Source organism: Halictus rubicundus, chromosome 3 (genome assembly GCF_050948215.1).
Source record: "Halictus rubicundus isolate RS-2024b chromosome 3, iyHalRubi1_principal, whole genome shotgun sequence".
Classification (NCBI taxonomy): Eukaryota; Metazoa; Arthropoda; class Insecta; order Hymenoptera; family Halictidae; genus Halictus; species Halictus rubicundus.
The window spans coordinates 10,689,188-10,710,598 of record NC_135151.1 but is presented as its reverse complement, the minus strand read 5'-3'; the positions used below and the strand labels follow the sequence as shown (position 1 = coordinate 10,710,598).

Here is a 21,411-nt window from a genome sequence, read left to right as displayed (position 1 = left end):
TTCAAGTTTACACGAGTGATCGCGGATTTGATGCATTAACCTTGCGGCGACGGAGTCCGGGTCAATCTTGACCCAGAGTTTCAAAATCGTTATTCATTTATTCAGTTTCTGGCGAATCAACCCCTTACACTACTACTTTATTTTTTGATTATAATAACTAGAAATTCTTCATCGTTCAGAATTTCATAGAAAAAAAAAAGATAGTTTATATTTATTGTATGCCTATGTTTTCTCCAAGGGAAATACATGTATCAACTACAGTTTTTGATTTATTAGACTCTGTTCAGAATCTTCGTCACGAGTCTGACTCGATATTGTAGGGCAAGGGGTTAATCAAATGCTGCTACATCGTTCTTCTTTCGAAATTATGGAACTTCTTTCGAAACACCTTAGAATCAAGAGAAAACAAGCTTGAATCACGAGAAAGAGATAAAGAAAGAAAAAATAACGTGACGGGACAGAAGATTTAAGTTAGCTTGCAGTTCCAAGGACGGTTTCATGAAAGGGCGTAATTTTGCGTCGTCCCCGGTGCCGTTTTAGCGAGCAATATTTTATTGCGCGCGGAAAGATCAGGTTCGCGCGAGAAAGGGTGAAAGCGAAACGGACCGAGGGTGGGTCCGTGCACGATGGTAGCCTGAACGAGGAGACGGACTGTTCATTCAGCTACGGGCCGCCGAGGGGAGAGCCTTAAATGGTTTTTGCACAGTCGAATCCGGGTCTAAACGTGTCAAAACTTTTTAACGAGCTCGTTAGGGCGGCCGACGCGGGGGGTGGAAATTAATTATCACCGGGGGAACGTTGCTCCTCCGGCGCTCCTTTTCGCTCGTCCCCGTCCTTTTCCCGCCTTTCAAACTTTCGCGGGACACTTTTGTCCCGGCCACTTTTAAACGATTAGAAAGCGAAAACTCGTTACCCTTGCGGCCCCCGAATCTGATTTAAACTTCCGCTCCGTGACTCTCGGATGACGTTAACGTGCTTTCTTTTAAGAACGTCGCGGCGAAAAAGTGGCCGCCTTCGTTGTATCGAGTAATAAGGGAGGCGAGCAAGAGTTACGGTGAAATGGCAGATTATAAGATGAAATTTTCAGTAAGTTAACCGACCACGCAATAGGCAAAGCAAGATTGAAAGGTTGATGTTAAGTAGGTGCACGAGAGATATTCCAATTTCGAATCGAGCTTTCAGTGCACACATTTTTATCGAATTCAATGCTTGTCAAGCGAGATATGCTCAGCTATGCATTCATTGAGAAACACGTTGTCCTCTTAAACCTGCTCCAATATTATGCCCAGCTTCCATATACGTACCAGAAAACCTCTCAATTTTTTCCTTCGTCCGTTGTTCGATTTCTTGTACTCTCCACTGCCATTTGATTTCATTTCAAGCTTTGTAAAGTCTGAAATTTCTTGTGAATTGATCTAATAGTCGTTCCAAAAAATTGACATAGCAACGTGAAACATGAGAGTGTAGCAAATGGTTGTTCGGTAAAGTTTTGATCAAACAATCCTCGGGTCTGTGCTGTGACGTAGATCGTGTAGGGCTATTATTTTCTTGTGACGAGGACAGCGTGTGTAAACACGGACCACTAACTACAGTTCAAATTATATCGTGTTTAGTGTCATTTTAATCAGAAAAATGCGACAAATAAGTTGGCGAAAGTCCCATAAAAAAATAATGAAAAATAAAGAAGTTTTGTAATTGGATTAGTAGTGGTTCACACCGATATGCCCGACCCGGTATCGTAGATCGTGTAGCTCTATTCGGCTTATGTTAGATCGAGACTTTACTGTATTTCAGTAGAATTGTATGCAAGCTAATTTATACAAAGGAAACGTATATCAGAGGTATCAGAATTATTAAAAGTCCCTTCTTTTTACCATTTTGTGGCACGGTCCTTGCAGTGGTTGCTTCAATTGTTATCCTGTGTGAACATGTGTTGTTACCGAATGACCACTCTTCTTCAGTGCCGTAATTGTGTACGTTTCAAACGCAAGTAGCTGGAAAATTTCACTGGCCAGCGAGAATAAAATTCGAATGATCGATAATCCGCGTTGCGCGAAACTTTGTTCGGGGCCTGATTGATTCATCCGATTGATAGGTAATCAGCCATTATCAAATCCGCGGGAACGAGAATCTAATCAAGCCCCGGTCGGAATTTACAGCACGTACGATCCCGAAATGCCAATAAACCGAGCCTGCGTTTACGATTTCAACGCGTGTGCTTTGCACTTGATTGGCTCCTACGCGTTGCGTGAATCAGCAACGAGCGCCGGGCCCTTTGTAACTCGTAAATTGGAGAATCGTTGCGCTTCATTTACAACCGGTGTTTATTTCGCTGGACAGTGACTTCCGGCTCCTGCTTTGTCTTCTGCATCACTATTGTATCGCGCGTGTAGCACTCGGCAATTTTCCATTCCCATCCACTTTTATCCTGCCGAGGAAAAAGAACCCGCCGTCCTGTTTTACATTTCCGAGCAGGAGATGACGCTAATTTATTTTCTGTATTTTTATCTTGTCCAGACAACAATGCATTTATTAAACCGAGAATTTATGGAATTTCTTGTGCGATGGAAGAAAGGAGTAAGAATTAAGTGTAATTAGACCGGAAATTCTTTTGATGCGTCGACAGTTTATGAAAATCTAAAGAAGTTTAAAAAACCGCAAAGTTCGTTGAAAACAATGGAAATAATCTCACGAAATACATTTACTTTGTTCAGAAAAGAATGCACTCATTTAATCCGGAATTTGTATATTTTCTTCTGTGATGGAATAACGACAGGAATTTTTCTTCATACATGTAAAGTTCATAAAACGTCAGTTTCCACCATTGAATTATAAACATTTACTTTGTTAGGAAGATAACGTATTCATTTAATCCTTGCAAGTTTGTAGATATTTATAAACGCCGAGTGAAATGAAAAACAAACAGAAATATCTTTTACCATATCCTATATTAAATTTTTCAAAGTAGGAAATGGCGTCAAATTATTTTTAATATGAACCTACCTTTACGTTGTTAAGGAAATGGTACAGTTATTTATTCCTTATAACTTTTTATATTCTCTGTTGATAAAGAAAATTGATAAAACGTAAAATCGATTAAAATACAATCTAGGTCGGTCTTTCATAAAATTCCGAGTCGAGATTTCTTGGAGATTTCAGAAAAGAACGAAAATATTTCTCGCTTGATATTTGTATGAATAATTCTGCAATAAACCGCGACTGAAAGTTTCAGTATCGTACATAAATTGCGTCGCATGGGAGGGGTAATAAAAATGAAAGACCAGACGAACAATGTTAGTTGAACAACGACCGCATTTTCGCTCGGTCGTCGCGTTTATTTCGGGTATCAGTAACGTTTGAAATGTTAGCATATACTCACGAGGCTGGCCGCTTCGTTGATCACGACTACTTGCACACGAATGGTCGTAAATTGATCGATCGATACGAAACAAGTCTCATACATTTTTCTTTTGTCTGCAGAATCGGAACGGAAAATTTAGGTGAGTCGCTCGAGCAAAATATAATCAACGACCGATGTATGGTATCGATGGCACGAGGGAAGTTGATGATTCGTCATCATATTCAATATGTCTCTTCTCCTTCTCTTTTTTTTTTGCGTATTTTATTCCTTTTTTATTCTCGATGCAGTCCTTAAAATTTTCTCGGCTATATTAAAAGTTCTCGAGTGTAAAAACATCGTTAAGAAAGGATATTATTCTGGTGCGTTTAATACAATATACGAGTCTTAAAGTGGTGGTTTACCATTAACGAGACGCGTGTCGATAGTCATCGAATCGTGAACATGATATACAGCGACGCGCGTGGTCAACTTCGATCGTGCAAAATCGTAGGAAAGTACAGGCAGTACGCGTTGACGTCTCGCCAACGATCTTCTTCTTCGTTTTTATTTTCCTCAGCTCCTTCAAAGTCTAACCCCATATCTAGTCTCCCTCCTCTAGCCGAGCAAACAAACCGGCCACGTCTTTGATTCTCTAAAAGACAGATACTCGACGATTCTCACTCACTCACGCACACACACACACTCTCTCTCTCTCTCTCGCTCTCTCGCAACCCATCGAACAAACGACACCCGGAAAAAGCAACAGAATCGACACCCGAAAATTCCGAATCGTTCGCCGGCCGGTCCGCGCGACACCGGAGGATCAATATGTTCATCGACTTCAGGTACCATATGTACAAGCATCGTTGCTTCTCGCACTCACACTCGCACGCGGAACAGTCTCACTCGCTCGCGAGATCGGTCGTAATGTGTACATTGTTTTCGTATAATAGTATTAATTATTATTGACTAGAACAGTTTTGGTTCCAGCATCGACGAGGAAGTCGTTGAGTGCAGCTCAAACACGTTCTCGCGCGTTGCTCTTCGAGGACGCGGGACCCTTCGTCCTCGGCTCCTTTCCCCCTTCTCGAAAGGGTTCTTCCCTTTTTCCCGTCGCTTCGTTGTCCCCGGCAGACATTGTCCGCGTCTCCGAAATCATCGACGAAGATCGAGTTTGCCTATCTACTTACAACGCGGAGAAAAGATCGCAGAGAAAGGAGACATTCGCTGACGCGAGGCCGCAGCGCGGATCGAGACCATTCCGAAGAACAGTCCCCCCCACCCCTCGCTCTCTCAGACAACGATCTTTCGATTCTCGCGATCCACCTATTTCTTCGTTCCCGCCCTCTTTCTTCCGGTCGAAAGACGCCACCCTCCTACGGTGCCATCAGTCGCTTCACGTTGTAGCGACAGTAATCTCGACCTCTTATGTCACCGTATGGAATTTCTTCCTCGAGGGGCTCGATCCCTTCCGCTGCCATCTCGTCACGAACCTGCGGATTAAAAGATTTCCTTAATTTGTGAAACGAAGCGCAGCACATATTCGGCGCAACACATTCTCATTTTCGCGGTGAAATTCTCCGAATAATTTGATTAGGTTGGTGCAAAAATAATTGCGGTCTTCATCAGTCTAAACTCCAGCGATTTTTCTGAAGGGATGTTTTATCTCATCCCCTGCGGATTTTTGTGCAAAATAAAAATCTGCATTGCAACAGACTGGAGTGAAGCAGATAGTTATTTTCTTTTTTAGTATGTAGAATATGTTGAAAATAATACATTTTTAAATTCTTCTGTTTTTATTTGACCAGAGGCCAGAGATAATTATTTTGGAAATTTGGTCAAGAGAGATTTTTATTGAAATGAATATCTTCCATCAAATTTGATGATATTACTTTTCGAGAAAAATTCTGTTGATCGTTAGTAACTGTTATCGACGATGAAATTCTTTTTTGGTTGCGAACGACGATTATCGCTGACGAGAATTATTTTTTGGTCACCAGTAACTATTACCGATGGCAGAAGGTTCGTTCTGGTTGCGAATAACCAATATCGATTACGGAACTTTTATTTTGGTTACGAGTAAGCGATATCGATGGCGGGGATTTTGTTTTGGTTACTTCCGATCGTTTTATTGTTGTCTCGATTTTTTATTGTTATTGAAAATTTGGAGTAGGCACAATTTCTTTCACATCTGAACATAGTAGAATCCGCCAACGGCCATTTCATGTTGCAATGAACCGATTCTCGTCCGATCATCGAAGTTAAACAGCGTTGAGCGTGGTCAGTACTTGGATGGGTGACCGCCTGGGAACACCACGTGCTGTTGGCTCTTTTTTTTTAATTTCTATCCACTATAATGGAGCATCCTTTAGTGTTAACACACTTCCTCATTTTACACATTAATTCAGTCAATTATGTCTTACAATTTTACAAACATAAAGAATCAAAATTTGTACAGTGTCTAACAGAGAAATGGGTGAATTTTTACGAGAACGAAAATCTGACAGGTCAATGAATTTTCTGTGGGGAAAATGAATCATGTTGTATGTAATATAACAGCGCAACTATCAGGAGGTTGAAGTGTTATAATTTAGAATGTTGGTGTCATTTTAAAGTTCGAAAAAATAATTTTCAATTGGATTTAAACGTATGAGCGTGATTTAGCTTGGCTGAATAAATTCAAACATTAGTTTGACGAAAGTTGTGACGTAACTTTAATCCTCTTAGTGCTGTTGCTTCATGTAGAATTTGACCGACGAATTACATAAAGGATTATACAATGACGAGCCACGCGGCTCGATGTACAGAGACGAACAAATATAGAAAACTTTTCGAGAAAATCAAGCAATTATTTTAATCATTTTCCTAGTGTATTTTGTTGTAATATCACGTCATTATTAATTGTTTCTTATCGCATACTGTAATCTGGAACTGATTGTGCCCAGTACAAAGTATGTCTGCAAAAATAAGTCTGACAATTTGAGAATAACTGAAAGATTAAATAGTAATTAGGAGTATATTATGTTCAGAAAATTATTGAAGAAGCAAAGAAATTTTTATTTAGTTCCTGTTTCGTGTAGTCGATGCAGAAAATATTTATATTGCGCAAAGAACTGCAGTCCAGCGATTAGTTTGAGAGTGTGAGTTACAATACATTCACGAATAAATACAAAGGAATACCGGCGATACAGTAAACAATCTGAGACGTACCAATAGCGAAGACCACTTAAAAAATAGGGCAAAGTATCTGACAATAACTAAAACTTCAACCTCTCGTATTTTCCAATTTTTCCCTTCTCCAGTTCCGCATTTCATAAACCAGTGTAGAAATATCCTAGAACCGTATATCGTTCTATAGCGTGCTACAACACGAGCAGTAAGGAACGCAGAGCCAGGACAGTTGTGTATTGGGTACCGTGCATTCGGGAGTGTGCACTAGAGATTTTTTAAGCGAAACGGAAATTTTCCCGATACCGATGGCCGGGCCAGAAAAAAGCCAATCAATTTTCACGGAGGTTCGGGTTCCTGAAAGCTTGTGGAGCGAGGTCGGCCCGAAACTCGTACGGTGCACATGGCGTCGCGAATATTCTCAGGAAAAATCACGCTCGGCCATCGTCGGCCGGCGGGAAAAAAAGGAATGTAGAGCAGAGAAAAAGAGAGAGAAAGAGAGAGAAGGAGAGACAGACGGAGACTGAGTGAGAGAGAGAGAGCGAGACAAGGAGAGTGAAGAGGGGATTGTATGGCGAAAGCCATCCGGCAAGGGAAAAAGTTCGCGGTGCGCGTATTTCATGCGACCCTGCGCAGCCACCATCAATTTTCGGTAAGCCCATTAACCTTCCACGGCCATTACGGTCGGCCCGAAGCTTTCGACGCTCGGCGAACGCGTAACCGATGTTCACAACGCTTTCTTTTTTCTCCGGCCTGAGCCCGCCTTTTTTCTATCCTGTCTCGTGTTTTTGCTTTTTAATCGTTGAACAGCCCGTGCATACGCGTCTCATCCACCTCGGAGCCTGAAGCGCTCCTTTCGCGCGAAACACATAATTCTGCCAGCATTGAGCCCCCCCCCCCGGATAAGGGAGCCAATGGTTCCGGAAGACGGAGGTTGATGGTTATTGCTTTTTATTCGACACATCGCCACTTCTTCTTACTTTCCTCCTCGATGGTCCCACTACCCGGACTTTATGCGCGCCGCTTTTTCTCTGCTCCATCGTCGACACCGGTCGACCGGATACATTGTGTTCCGCGTCGCGATTCGACGCATTTGTCAGCCGGATCTACTGTTCGCGCTAGCCTGATCGCTTTTTGATCGCTGAGCTACGGTAGAACCTCGTTTCTGCGAAGCAATTAGGACTAAAGCTCAGGGTGTTCGGAGATTTGCTAGCCAGCGTTCTTCCAGCAAACAGGAGTCGTTTATCGTTCAAAAACGAGTAATATAAGAGTTTGCCAGGAAAATGTAATCCATGAGAGGACAGTCTCGCGATCAAGGACATCCATCGAAGACATCCCAAGAAAATTTAAAAATAAAGGGAAAAGAATTCCTGAAACGTTGTACTCCTTCGTACGCTTCAATTCGATAAAAATATCTCGTTCAAAAACGATAAACATAAGAATTTGTCAGAAAAATGTAATCCATGAGAGAGAACAGTCTTGTGATCAAAGACATCCATCGAAGACATCCCAAGAAAATTAAAAAATAAAGGGAAAAGAATTCCTGAAACGTTGTACTCCTTTCTACGCTTCAATTCGATAGAAATATCTCGTTCAAGAACGATAAATATAAGAATGTGCCACGAAAATGTAATTTATGAGAGGACAGTCTCGTGATCAAGGACATCCATCGAAGACATCCCAAGAAAATTTAAAAATAAAGGGAAAAGAATTCCTGAAACGTTGTACTCCTTTCTACGCTTCAATTCGATAAAAATATCTCGTTCAAAAACGATAAACATAAGAATTTGTCAGAAAAATGTAATCCATGAGAGAGAACAGTCTTGTGATCAAAGACATCCATCGAAGACATCCCAAGAAAATTAAAAAATAAAGGGAAAAGAATTCCTGAAACGTTGTACTCCTTCCTACGCTTCAATTCGATAAAAATATCTCGTTCAAGAACGATAAATATAAGAATTTGCCACGAAAATGTAATTTATTAGAGGACAGTCTCGTGATCAAAGACATTCATCAAAAACATCCCAAGACAATTAAAAAATAAAGCACGAAGAATTCCTAAAACGTTGTACTCCTTTTTATGCTTTAATTCGATAAAAATATCTCGTTCAAGAACGATAAACATAAGAATTTGCCACGAAAATGTAATCCATGAAAGAGAACAGTCTTGTGATCAAAGACATCCATTAGGGACATCCCAAGGAAATTAAAAAATAAAGCGAAAGGAATTCGTGAAAAGTTGTGTTCCTTTCGGCACGAAACTATATCGTTCAGAAACGATGAGCAGAAGAACGTAACGCGAAACTGCAATCCATGAAAGGACAATCTTGCGATCAAAGACATCGGTCAAAGACACCCTAAGAAACCGAACAAAGGAGCAACAAGACCTCTCGGAACGTTTCCAAACATGCCCCACATCATTGAACGAACCACATGAACTTGGCTCGGCGCTATCGTCCGCAAGAAAATGTTCCCTAGAGCATTCCTCTTCTAAAGGGATTAAGGGAACCCATCATGAGGTAGCATCGCTCAGAAAGACCGCGGCTACGGTCATTTCTGCCGAGCCTTTACAGCCGGAGCTATCCGGAAAAATATCAACACGGTGTCTCGAAAGCTGCGGGGTTGCATTCGGACTGCAAATCTCCCAATTCCGATTCAAGTGTATCGTTCGCGTGAAGAGGTCGAGCGAAAATAAAAAGATGTGGGCTGTAAGGATCTCCGAACGAATTAACCGCGAACAAAGAAACCGGATTGTGGCGGACAAGTCGCGTGTTTGATGCGACAATTCCGGACCGTAATCAAATCCCGCTTTATTGCCGGGCTCGCGTTTCGCGAAACTTCGCGATAAAGCATCGCCCGGCAACATTACGAACGTCTCCGTGCCGTAATGCGTGCGCCTTCCGGCCGGGCGTTTTATCTTTAAATTGAATTCCTTCTTTTTCTCTGCTCCCCTCTCGTCGTCGTCGTCGTCGGCCTGGTAACATTTACCAGCGCGCTCGGAACGCTCCGGAGGAATCGTCGGGGAAATTAAAATGTTAATGGACGCCGAGATGATTCCTCGGGGCAACGACGGCCGGCCGGACCGCGTCCCGCCGAAGATATTGTCCATAAATTCTCTACTGTTTTAATCAAACGCGGCATCGTTCTCGTTTTTTTTTATCCCCCCCTCACGCTTCCCTTAGAGCCATAACGAGGCCCTTTATTTCGCGGCGGTACGCGTCATCGGTCATCTCGGCCGCTCGGAGTCGCGAGATAGCGCACGGGAGCACCGTATATTCTTTTTTAACGCGTCGCTGCCTTTTATCTGTTTCTGAAGACAGCGCATATTTCCCCGTGACGAACTACGGCCTCGCCTGTAAATTACTATAGTCGCCGCACCGCGTCCGCGCCCGCCGTAAAACGCACCGTTTCCCCGCCAAACTAGATCATTTTCATTTTCCTCGTGTAAACCGCGCTTTATTGTAGCCGTACCGCGACCGCTCTTCGAACGATGAATTTCTTTAAACGGCAAATTACTTCGCTTTCTTTGCTCTCGAAGAGATATTCAGCCCGAGAAAAGTTCGTTCGAGATCACTTTGACGAGACACGGTTGGCGGAGATCGTTGCGGCGACTTCGTTGCGGACAGAAAGATTGTAATTTGTCGCGGAGATGATGTTCTTTAGCGACATTTCTTCAAAGTACATGTAATATCTCTGATTTTCAGTATTTCATAAACTACAGAACAGGGACAGACTTTCTTGCAACGTTTAAACTTCCTTTGCTAGAAGTCGAGCGACAGTCGTATTCATTTTTACCGCATCATTTCTGCATCGCATGTTTACTGCATTTTTACTGTATCTGACTGCATCGCATTATTTTCACATATCAGTGAATTCTCGATATATGTCAACAACACGGGTCGTCAAGCATCGTGTATCGTATAGTGGGGATAATTTCGCAACATTTATCATCCAGGCCTTGACGACATATATAGGGAAATCAATGTACGTAGAGTGACAAATAGAAAACCAATGGGGATGTTTGACGTTAGGGGAAACGATTGTAAACTCCCTTTTCAAGAGGCACAAAAAATAAACTTATTATTATCCATTATTAAACAGAAATCCAACGACTCCATTCATTTCTGTGAATTTCTTCCCATATTTTTGGAAGATGAACACAAAAAAATATAATTACAGCCGTCATTAGATCATTAGATATACATTTCAACTAATTCTTTACAACCTACGAAATGATGTACACTCAAACCGTTAATAATTGTCATTGTTCATGCGTCCCCCAGGGTGAAAATCCAGCCATTGATTGTTTTTACATTCTGTAAAATGATTGATCTCTTCCTGTTGATGTTGTGAGACTTATTTCTTTAAAATGTGACGCCGTAAGCGAAACACAATTAATTTTATTTAAATAAAATTCTGTTTTAATAAAATGCAGCTTCAAAATGCTTAAAAAACTTCGCCGTCCGAATTGCGCACTGGAGTGCATAAATAGGCGAGGTCTAGTTGTAAAATTTGCATCGAAACTGTTTCCCATTAATGGTTCTAAAATCGTTCTGTAGGCGAATCCTTTATCGGCGCGTATTGCACTTTATCAGTGCGTTTTAGGTTACTAATTCCACAGAAATCGGAATAATAGCATTCTACGGTATTCAGATTACTGGAAGCTTCCTGCGCAGCGATCCCCAGGAGCTTTGCACATTTATCAGAGCGCCGGCGTGTATCGGCATCGAAATTCGGGCTGACGTTGCTGCAGGTCCGCAGAAACTTCACTGAATCCTATGATCATCCTGAGATCGATCCTTCGGTAGCTTCAGCTATTGTTCAGTGGTTTAATCATCCGCTATTTTACTTTCTGTGTTAGAATTCGTTAGTTTCGGATTTAAAAAAAGTACAGGATGTTCATAAGTATTCTTAACTACAAACGAGTCACTATCTGTGATCGTACAATTAGTTAGAATCCATTAGAAAGGAAAACCCGAAGTATCTGTGCTTTGTTCAAGTACCAATTGGATAAAACAACTCGAATAATTCCATTCCCAGGATAATTCAAGATTTATCACCTACCGAAGGAGTTATGCTCTAATTTGTAGAGTTAAAGAGTTTCAAAGAGCGAAGTTTTAAAGAGCAACCGTGGATTGTCTTCTTTAACCCTTCCAAGGCTATCGGCGTAAATAAAGACTGTTCATTAAAACTTGCTACACATTTCAACCGTATGGAAATGCTGCTAGCACTTTTATCTGGCACACACTCCATCCACGCTTTTAATTCGCATAGATATTTTCGGTATAATTAAAAGCGTTACATAAAGTCCTGTTAGATAAAAAAGAAATAGCTGCAACGTTGTAAAAGTTTCGAAAAATGACCGTCTCGAAATTTTCGAAGACAAAGTAGATTTTAAAAAATGCATCGAATTAATTTACCACTACATTTTGTCGAAAGTTGTCGCACCGCCATTTCGCGACGAGGCGCGCCGCGACGACGAATCAGTAATTCCACGAGCCATTGCAAACTTATACCGATTCGTAATCGCGGAGGATATTTGTGGACACCCAGTACTTCGACGGGAACGAGCACAGCGTCGCTCGAATACGATTAAACAGTTTCAATTTTCCAGTGAATTTTCCCCGGGCGAAGGTTCTATAAATATTCAATGTCTGATAGCGTCTCCGTTGGTTCCGCGCGGCGAGACCGTCTTCGGGAGACGGTATAATCCGAAAGAGTCCTCGAATTGCGTTGTTGCTTCGTCGGAACGAAGTCGAAATCCAATTCCAGAACGGCGAAGGGGTAGTTCCGTCATCGTTCCGCCTGGTTCCCGCGGTAGGCGGCTCTATTGTTTTAACAATTACGACGTTTCTCGCCGCTGGTAACGAGCAGTCGACGCCCGAGGATTCTAACGAGGCCGGGAATTAAAATCGTTCAAAGGTTCCCGCCCCGTACACGGCCCCGCAAAACGGAGAGAAACGGCCAGGTGTGCTGCAGGTAAGGTGTGCTCTTGCCGGCCCTTTGAGCTGGAAATTGACGCAGTCCCGTGGATCCGTGGACGCCGCTAACCCGCCCTCGTAAGAGAAACATTCTCTTCACAGGAAACTGTCCAATTGCTTCTCTGCTGTCCGACACGAATTTACCAGGACACTGTAGAATTTCTAACGGCCGTTCTTGAGCAGACCCGGCTCAACAGAATTCCTCTCAGGAGAACGCGATTACCGTTTTCTTTGTAATTTACTTTATTTCACTGTTTCAGATCCCAATTACTCTACCCGGTGGTCAGGGATTATTTCCCTGAAATAAAACGTGAAACTGTGAAACTCTGATGAACTTATCGTTTAATTCGTTGCACTCGGAGATTGTTTTTAACTCGTGAAAGAATAAAAAATATTAGAAGAGTAGAATCAGTGTTGGATATGAACAAATAATGAAAGAATACCTGCGGGTAAATGAACCGGGAATTTTAAATGAGCGAAACTGAAATACTAATAAATAGTTCCTAAGAACCCAGAAAAGTTTAGGGTGAATCGGTGGGAAGATTTGTGGAAAGAACTGCGAGGGAACAGGAACAAAGAGCAAAAACAAAAGTTGTTTCAGGTATACCGAAAGTTAGTCTATTGTAGTCGTAGCGGAGTTTGGGTACGTGGATATGTAGACAACCATTAGATGTACCAAGTTAAGCAACGAGCTTCGCGGCACGAGACGGGATGGGTTACCGCTGGTGGTTTTTCGCATTACATTCATTCTCGATTGTACTGTAGCTGATCAAGTGAATTCTTAGACATCTAAAGGATTGTTTCAAAGATTATAGGATTGTGAAGGATTACAAATAAATTCATTCACGGGCCTCAGAAATGTAAACAATGATAAAGAACTTTTAGGAGACCCGTGGGAATACGAAGAAGTCACTAAGGACCACCCTGGGGTGGTGTGTAGTACTTCTAAGGTTATTGGGAATATTTATAAGTTCAATGGAATAAACCAAAACACATTGCAAGGATTTCTCTGATAATACGAAGGGTCATTGAGGAAATACTCCAGTATCTCTTCCAGAGAGGGTTCAGGGATCCAAAGGGCCGACCCAATCCCTAAGGATCATGAAAATGCAAAAACCATTCCTAGTCCTTTCAGAATAGAAAAACCCTTGGAATTATCTTAGATTGTGTACTTAAAAATACAAAAAGTAAAGGGTTCCTAAAGAATCATAGGAATATACAAAGTCTCAGGAATGTAAAGGGTTACCATTCTAAAGGTCATCGGTATAGGAAAAAGTTATTCCAAGGGCCTCTCAGAATACAAGAGGGCCACCATATTCCCTTAGGTTATTTGAATGGGAAATGTAAAATGTTGAAAATAACAAGACAAGAGAGAGACTTTTAAGAATGCAGAAGGGCCACGGTGTTAGGGATGAAAAGGGAGATGAGAGAAAGAAACAGTTCCAACGGCTATCATTAAGAATGCAAATGGTAAAAATGTTCAAGGATCCTTGTAAATAGGAGGGCGTACAACGAGTCAAGGGTATTTTTAGAGAAACACAAAAGGGTCTTCTAATTCATACATTCCCCTGCACTCCATCAAATTTTAAATGGAATTTCAGTCGAATTACTTTTACATCTACGCGCGTGTAGTTCCTTTTTCTCACTCGGTGTCTGTGTTCGAGCTCGGGTTCGAACAAGCCCGAAGTCAGTACCTACTATTCAGAGGCAAACGACGCGACTGTTAATTGGATCGATAGGATGGTTCAGCCATTGTCGCTTGAAACAGTGGGCCCTCCGTCGATGATGAGTCGGTTCGAATTTCTTCGGAGCGGGTGGGCGTCGCGTCGGTGGCGGTGTAACCCCAATTACAACGCAACCCCTTTCCCGTTACGTCGGCCTCGTTACAATCACGCGCCAATAAACTCGGTTTTGCGACTGTCGTTCGCACCTCGGGGTCGTGATTAAATTATCGCCGGTAATTTCCTGGCAGTTACGCCGCGAGGATCGTCGGAGGTGACGTTCGCTGTTTACGCGCGTAATTTCTCGCGTTACGAGCGTCCCGCGTAACGCGAGGAATATTCTGTTGAACCGGAGAGTCCGGGCGGGCTTTTCCTCTCGCAACGCGTGGCCCCGTGCTTTTGATTTCATTCGCTGCCAAATGGATATTTTACGATGGAGTGGTGCAGGGGCAAAGGCGCCCGCGCGCGCCCGCCCGCTCGCTCGCGCGCCCGCGGCCGACAAAAAGACGCGCTGAAGCGACGGACGTGCAATGCCGGGCAAGTTTAAAATTAATGTTCCGCTGGTAAAAACCGTGGGTTTAAATGCAACGTCACGACGCGATACAAATTACTATTCGTCTCTTATTCGGGTGCTTGTCAGATCCAGGAGGCCTGCGCCTGCAGCTGACCAAGCACACGGGGAAAAACGGGATGCGAGCTCGAATATTTTTAGGACGACGCGGCACGGGCTGTAGTTCAATTATCCGGACTATTTTCGGGTAGCTTTTCTGCCCGTGAAATGCATTTTAACGGCACGATACCGGAGTATACGTGTAACCGGAGAACCCGCAGTTCCCCGAGTTGTTACATTTTCTGTTCGATGATCGTATTATCGCGCGAAAATCAATACCCAAAGAGATTGTGGATTGTGCTTTAATTGAATGGACAGTTGAGATAGCTTTGACGAAGTTTAATTTAACGCTAAACGTGCCGTCGCTGGTCGAATAACCGGTTTCAAATTTCACATTTTACGACTAATGAAGCTACGAGGTGATACAAATTTTGGAACATCTGAATTCATTAAATCTTGCAATTCCTAGAAAATAACACATGTGCGTTTAGCGCGAACCTTATGATGTATCAGGTTGGAAACTAAATTCGCGACCTTCTGTTTTGTGCCTTCTTCCTCTTCCACCGAAGGATTAAAAAATTGCTCGAAATATGGCAAAAAATTATTAAATCAGATGGGGTATAATTCCATTAAAAATTGTTAATTGTATAATTTCAATAAATTGTTCAAGAAAATGTGAAGGTCGCGAACCTAATTGCCAAGCCAATATTTTACAGTGATTATTTTTTTTGTCGTTCCGAATTTCCTATGAAGTAAAGGAAAATTGACATTGCACACCTATACAGCAAATTCTCAATATATGTCAACAACAAGAGTCATGGCAGCCAGGACGCATCCAGGGGTCATACTCAAGCGGTGTTATGTTTACACTCCTCGGCGTCCGAGGCCTCTCGAGTTTCTTGACCCCTTACGGGGCAAACCCCGTCCGGTAGTGGGGATAATTCTGCGACATTTATCATACATGTCTTGGCGACATATATAGAGAAATCACTGTATTTTCTCCAATGGCTACTATGCTAAAAGAAGGAAATGACATACATATTTAATAGATCGTGCTGAAAATATTCTGACTCGATAGTACAAGATTTTAATTGAATGATGCTGCTGCATTCGACGCTTCCGATTGCTCGAGAAGAGTCCAGCGACTGAAACGAAGTTTCATAAAAATGGACGCTAGCACGTGACAGACTCGGCGTTAGAAGAGACAGCAACGAGATACGCGATTGCTCGCAGTACGCGCAGCGTACACGGGCTGCACACAGTCGATTCGTATAGGTAGAAATCATGGCAGTGGGATGGTGGTCCGGTGGAGGAGAACCGGGCCAGCTGGTTCTGGGATTGGCAGGGATCCAAGAGAACAAAAATCGTACGCTCCGCAGTCGTCTCGCTGGACGATGCACCGGCGGATGCATGATTTGTGTGCTTTATTAAATCCGATATTGGTCGACTCGGCTAACCTGGTTCCAAGCCATCGGTTATTTCGCGCCGGGAACTACGTCGTCCGGATGATTTTTTCGCGAATCTGTCGCTTTTCATCGTCTCGGGTATCGCGGCCAGTAAAATCAAGCCGATTGCGCATTCAGCTCGGTTCGAACCTCGTCTGCTCTTGTTTACCGTCTTGAATCCGAGGTGCATCGACTTCATTTTGCACTGTATCGTGCTAGTTCTACCTGATGCGATTCGATTCAAATTGTTCGAAATGTTAAAGCAAGGAAGGATAATTTTATACAGCGCGGACTTGATCCGTGGTTTGAAACAGGAGCTTAATCCGAAAACGTCTACCTTTTCTACCAGCTTGAAGATTTATATTAAATTAAGGACCTCGAGCTTATCTCGTTACTCAGTTACATTTTGTGAGCACGCTACAACATGCCGAGGTACCCTAAACCAACTTTAATTAATTCGATGTACCGGCTCTGTTAGAGTAGCAACCTCATTTACAAACATTGGTACCCCTTTCATCGTTTTAAAGACTTCAACGGGAATTAGACTCGCTAGTTTCTGGATGACACCTTAGTCGATTAAAATTCTGGATTATAGTGCTGCGTGTAAGGTTCCCAAGTGTGCTAAGACACTTAGGACTATTATAGTTCAGGTCTGTTAAATTAAAAACTTCATTGTAAAACTTCATTCACACCTCTTTCATCGCTTTTTCGTTTCTAGTGTCTCCTTAGTTAATTAACTTTGTGGACTGTATCAGAGCCATGCTAGAGAACTTTCGTGGATCTTTTTCTTAACCTCTTAGCTTACAATGACATGTCAGAGACATGGTAAGTCTACCGGGCCAAACATAAACAAGTCGTATCAGATACGTGATGTGCTGACCGGGCCAAACATCAACAAGACGTGTCGGAGACGTGGTGGAGCGGCCATGCCAAATGTAAACAAAACATCTCAGAGACGTTGTAGAGCATGTAGAAGGGACATTACAACTTCGATCGCTCAGCCAAACCGTGAATGTCCCGACGCGTGACCGACCTTGTTGAGGTTTATAGCACACGAATTTACCTTTTCGACCGCCTTGAAGACTCGAATCAGGTTGAGGCCCGCCAGCTTCTGGATGTCCTTCTCCGACCATCCTCTCGCCAGCAGCTCCGCGAAGAGCTCCGGGTACTTGCTGACGTCCTCCAAGCCCGACGGTGTCCTGAAACACGTGGATCGTAAAGCGTTTTTTATGAAAATGTTCGTCGGCCATCTGGGCGTGGACCAGCCACCAGACTAATCGTACGTTCTTGTTACCGGCGAGAGAGGCCCTTTTTTCGCCCTTCGCAGGGCTGTTAAGCGAGTTCATAGCCCATCGGACTAACAGCGGTTCGATAAAGTCGGTCGCGGCCGTGGAACCGGATCGCCATTATTTACATAAATATTTCCGCCCGGTGGAATGAGTTTTTAATGAGCCGACGCGACGGTCGGGATTAAATTAAAAAAAGCTGCGCGAAAGTTTTCGACGGGGCCACCCGCGAATCCCGCGCCCGTGCAATTTCGTCGGCGCGTAATTCTTCGCGGAAAATTTAATCTATTATACGTCGGTCGCGGACGAATAATCTTCTTTGCGTACCTTCGTTACTCGACGTTGCTGCACACGTACATGCACGCGCGCGCGCGCGCGTGTGTGTACTCGCTCGTTGCAACCTTTTTCCGAGAGCTTCGGTCCGGGACGCGCGAGGAAATTGAGGGTGGAACGTTGACAAGTACAAAAATCCATTCGCGAAAGAGTTTAATGACATTCCGTGTATTCTTTGGCCGAGTTCCTTCAACGAACCCCGCTAGCGACGCGACGCGACGCGGCTCGAAATTACGCGTGCCGGTGTCCGGCGCGGCGCTTTTTAACGTTCCATTTTCTTGCAAACTCACTTGCGCAAGAACAATCCTCGCCGCTGTTACGCAAGAAACTGTTCGCAATCAGTGCTCCTCCCCGTACCGTCCCACCGGCACTGATAACTTTTCGGCTCGTGTTCCCTAGCTCGTTCTTTATTTTCTATTATTCTTCCCAGCGTTCTAGCATTTCTACCTCCTCGCTTATTGAACGCGTCGCTTTCATTCGAGATCACCGATACCCGGAGCTTCCGATTTCTCGTTTACTTTTTATGACGTCATCGCTTTCCCATGTTTTCGATATTCAGACCGATCTCGCCCGCCCGCCGACAGCGTTTCAATTACCGTTCCACAGCGATCTTTTAAAAGACGGCTCGGCAGAACGTTCAGGGAAATTAAATTACGTTTTGATCTTCTTCCGAGGACAACGGTACCTCTCCAGACATCTCTTTTGATTCGATTACTGTACAGTGAATCACAGTTATATTCCGGCTCTTTTAAAAGGACTATTACTTTCTCAAGAGCCAAGACTCCGTAGATTCGCGATAAGGTAGAGTGACCAGGTTACCGACAAAATAAGGCGAAAAATGGTTTCACGTGCCTCAACTTTTTCGTCCTTATATGAGACTATTTTTCGCTGGGAAAGGGCTCACTCGAAAGAGGAAGGTTCAATGCAGCGCGATCTGGTTATGAGCTGACAAGATTATACAAATATTTTGTAACATAAGTTTTAGAAGTAGGTCAAAAATTTGATAATGTGCGTGCCACGGAATCCAAGCATTTTTATGCCATTGGATGAGTTTTCTGGATAAAATCGAGGGTAGCTAGAAAATATCTTCAGCTATAAATTGAGCTATATTTTGTTTTGATTCTCTGCGAAATAAAGCCAAAAACTTGAAGCATGTTTCTGGCGTCAGAATTCATAGTATCGATAATACAGAGCAAAAAATGTGACTTTAGTCACAGAGTTAAGTCTGTGTCTGAAGTCTGTGAATGGCAATTATGCAGCAGTTACCGAAAGCTCTCGGCAAAAGTCACGTGACTACCCTTGGCCCTTAATATTAGGTCATAGGACTTGCATTTTTTTTAAAAGAACAATTTTGATTCACTGCATGAAAAAGAAAATTTGAGAAAATTTCAGCGATCGGAATTACAGGGAAAACACTGAAAGTTGTATTGTACAACTTTTTTATCTGGGGCCATACTAAAAATTCAAAAAATATATTTTGTAGATCAATTATAGAGATTCTGCAAATTCCATCAACTTACAGTATCACTACTGGTGCTAATCATTATAAATTAGGTTCAACGCCGGTCTAAACTCGGCTGCTTTCCTCTATACAAATGTTATACTGAATATTTTTAAATTTTCTCCCACACAGTGATGCTAATAGGCAATAGTAACATCGATACCCTGATGGTCATTTCTCTTCCTGTATTTCTGTCCACCCTAAACGCACCAGCTACACACATTTTAAATATTCTCTCGCCTCCTTGGACACACGGAAGATTAATACAACGACTCCTACAATAAGGAGATTTATAGTTCGCGCGAGCATGAACGGATCGCTAGAAAGGCGGGCACGGACGCCTCCATTTTTCTATTCGAGACAAACGGGGGTGGGGGCAAAGTCCGCGTACAATGACGAGCTTGTCGGCTGGAGCAGTCGCGGATAAATTATGAGTCTCCTGGGGCGGTTTATCCCTCATTAATTTAATTACTATATAGCGAGCTACCGGGCGAGTAGCGCGAGTTCTATTCTAGACGTCAGAATGCGACTTCGTCTTTTAACGGAACCGCGTGCGCGCGCGATCCGAACGGGTAAATGTGCCACGAGGTCGAGCCCTCGACGTTTTAATGTCGCCGGGATAATGAGAATTAACGATACCGACGATTCTTATTCGCGATTATTGCGACGCAATTAAGACCGCCTTGTTCCGGTCTCTCGAATCCGGCGGGTCGATTGATTTGATCTTTCGGTGCGCTGCACCGCACCGTGTTCCGTTCCGCGAATTCTACGACACGAGACACGCTGACGAGCACGGTTAACCCTCGAACGGTCCTCAGAAATGTTCGCACAAAGGAGTCTCGAGAGATTTTTCACCCATTTTCGCTTTATAAATCGCGCTACGCTCGTAATTTCGTGGATCACGGCGTGTTCGAAAAGTTCCAGCAAAAAATTGGATTCTGTCGATTCAGAAATTTTTATCGTTCAGTTTTACAGACACGTCCCTCCACTAGCTAGACACTCGGTGTGCATCTTTCACACCTGGAAAGCCTCGGGACGTTTTTGTTAACTGTTTTAATTACTTGGTTACTTGGAAAGTCCCATAAAAAAATAATCAAAAATAAAGAAGTTCTCGAGTTTCGCTGTCCTTTTCCACGTTCGGTACTGCATCAAAGAATAGTGACTCGGGCTGCTGACATGTGGCGCGGATTCACTGTACTAGTATGCCTGCAAAACAATCAGTTTGGGAGCTTTTCAAATATACCGTGCATGCAGAATTGTAACGCGATCGGAGAGTAGTCGAAGATTTTTCTGCGAAAACGGAGAATTTTATTCGTAATTTATGTATTATTTTATTTGAAAAATAAATTCGGAAAGAATTTGAGCATTTTATAAAATGTTGGAACATTTCAAAATGGTGGAATAGGTAAATTTTCAATCAAAGAGCTTCAAGAGGATTAAATACGTTTACCTCGTTCCCGGTTTGCATAGATAAAATATTTGATTAGACTCGGTGAAAACCGAAGAAAAAGGGATAGACGAACAAAGAGCGGTCAAGAGCGTCGATATTTTTTTTATGGAAAATATATTTGGTTTCTAAACTTGCATAGAATAGATAAATTTTCTCAATAGTTACCTGTTATCTTAATGGTCGAAGATGCAGTTTTATACAGAGTGCTGTCAACCCATCTAGTTGTCAACGTGTTAACACGGCAGATATGAACCGTGTCGTTCAGTTATACACTCGATTATGGTCCATATAATATTTTATATTCTCGCGAGAACGAATAAAGTCTATGAAATGTTCCCCGCGTTGGTTGTCATGAAATAAAATACCGCAGTAACGCGTGCACGTTCTCGATCTCGTTCTGATACAACAGAATGCCAGTAAAGCTCGCAATCAAAAAATCATTCTCGTTATTCGATTCGGAAAATTCGGGAACAGCATTTGCTTCTGAAGCGAGAGAATCAACGCGAATTCAATAGATTATATTTTTGGGGGATGAGATCACTGATACCGAATGATCATTTAAAATTAGGATGCATA

The 21,411-nt window shown here is 42.8% G+C and overlaps 1 protein-coding gene and 1 pseudogene across 1 annotated transcript in view; one reads left to right on the top strand and one right to left on the bottom strand.

Moving 5' to 3' along the window:
• Nucleotides 1-3,120: 3,120 nt before the first annotated feature.
• The window catches only part of LOC143352657 (dipeptidase 1), a 156,664-nt gene continuing 138,373 nt past the window's right edge, over nucleotides 3,121-21,411 (bottom strand). Inside the window, exons 10-11 of the mRNA XM_076785335.1 lie at nucleotides 17,329-17,464; nucleotides 3,121-4,833 (exon numbers count right to left, since the gene is read on the bottom strand). Coding sequence (XP_076641450.1) covers nucleotides 4,717-4,833; nucleotides 17,329-17,464 — 253 coding nt within the window. The 3' untranslated portion in view covers nucleotides 3,121-4,716. The remainder of the gene's footprint in view (nucleotides 4,834-17,328; nucleotides 17,465-21,411) is intronic.
• LOC143353030 (5S ribosomal RNA) lies at nucleotides 5,550-5,669 on the top strand (annotated as a pseudogene).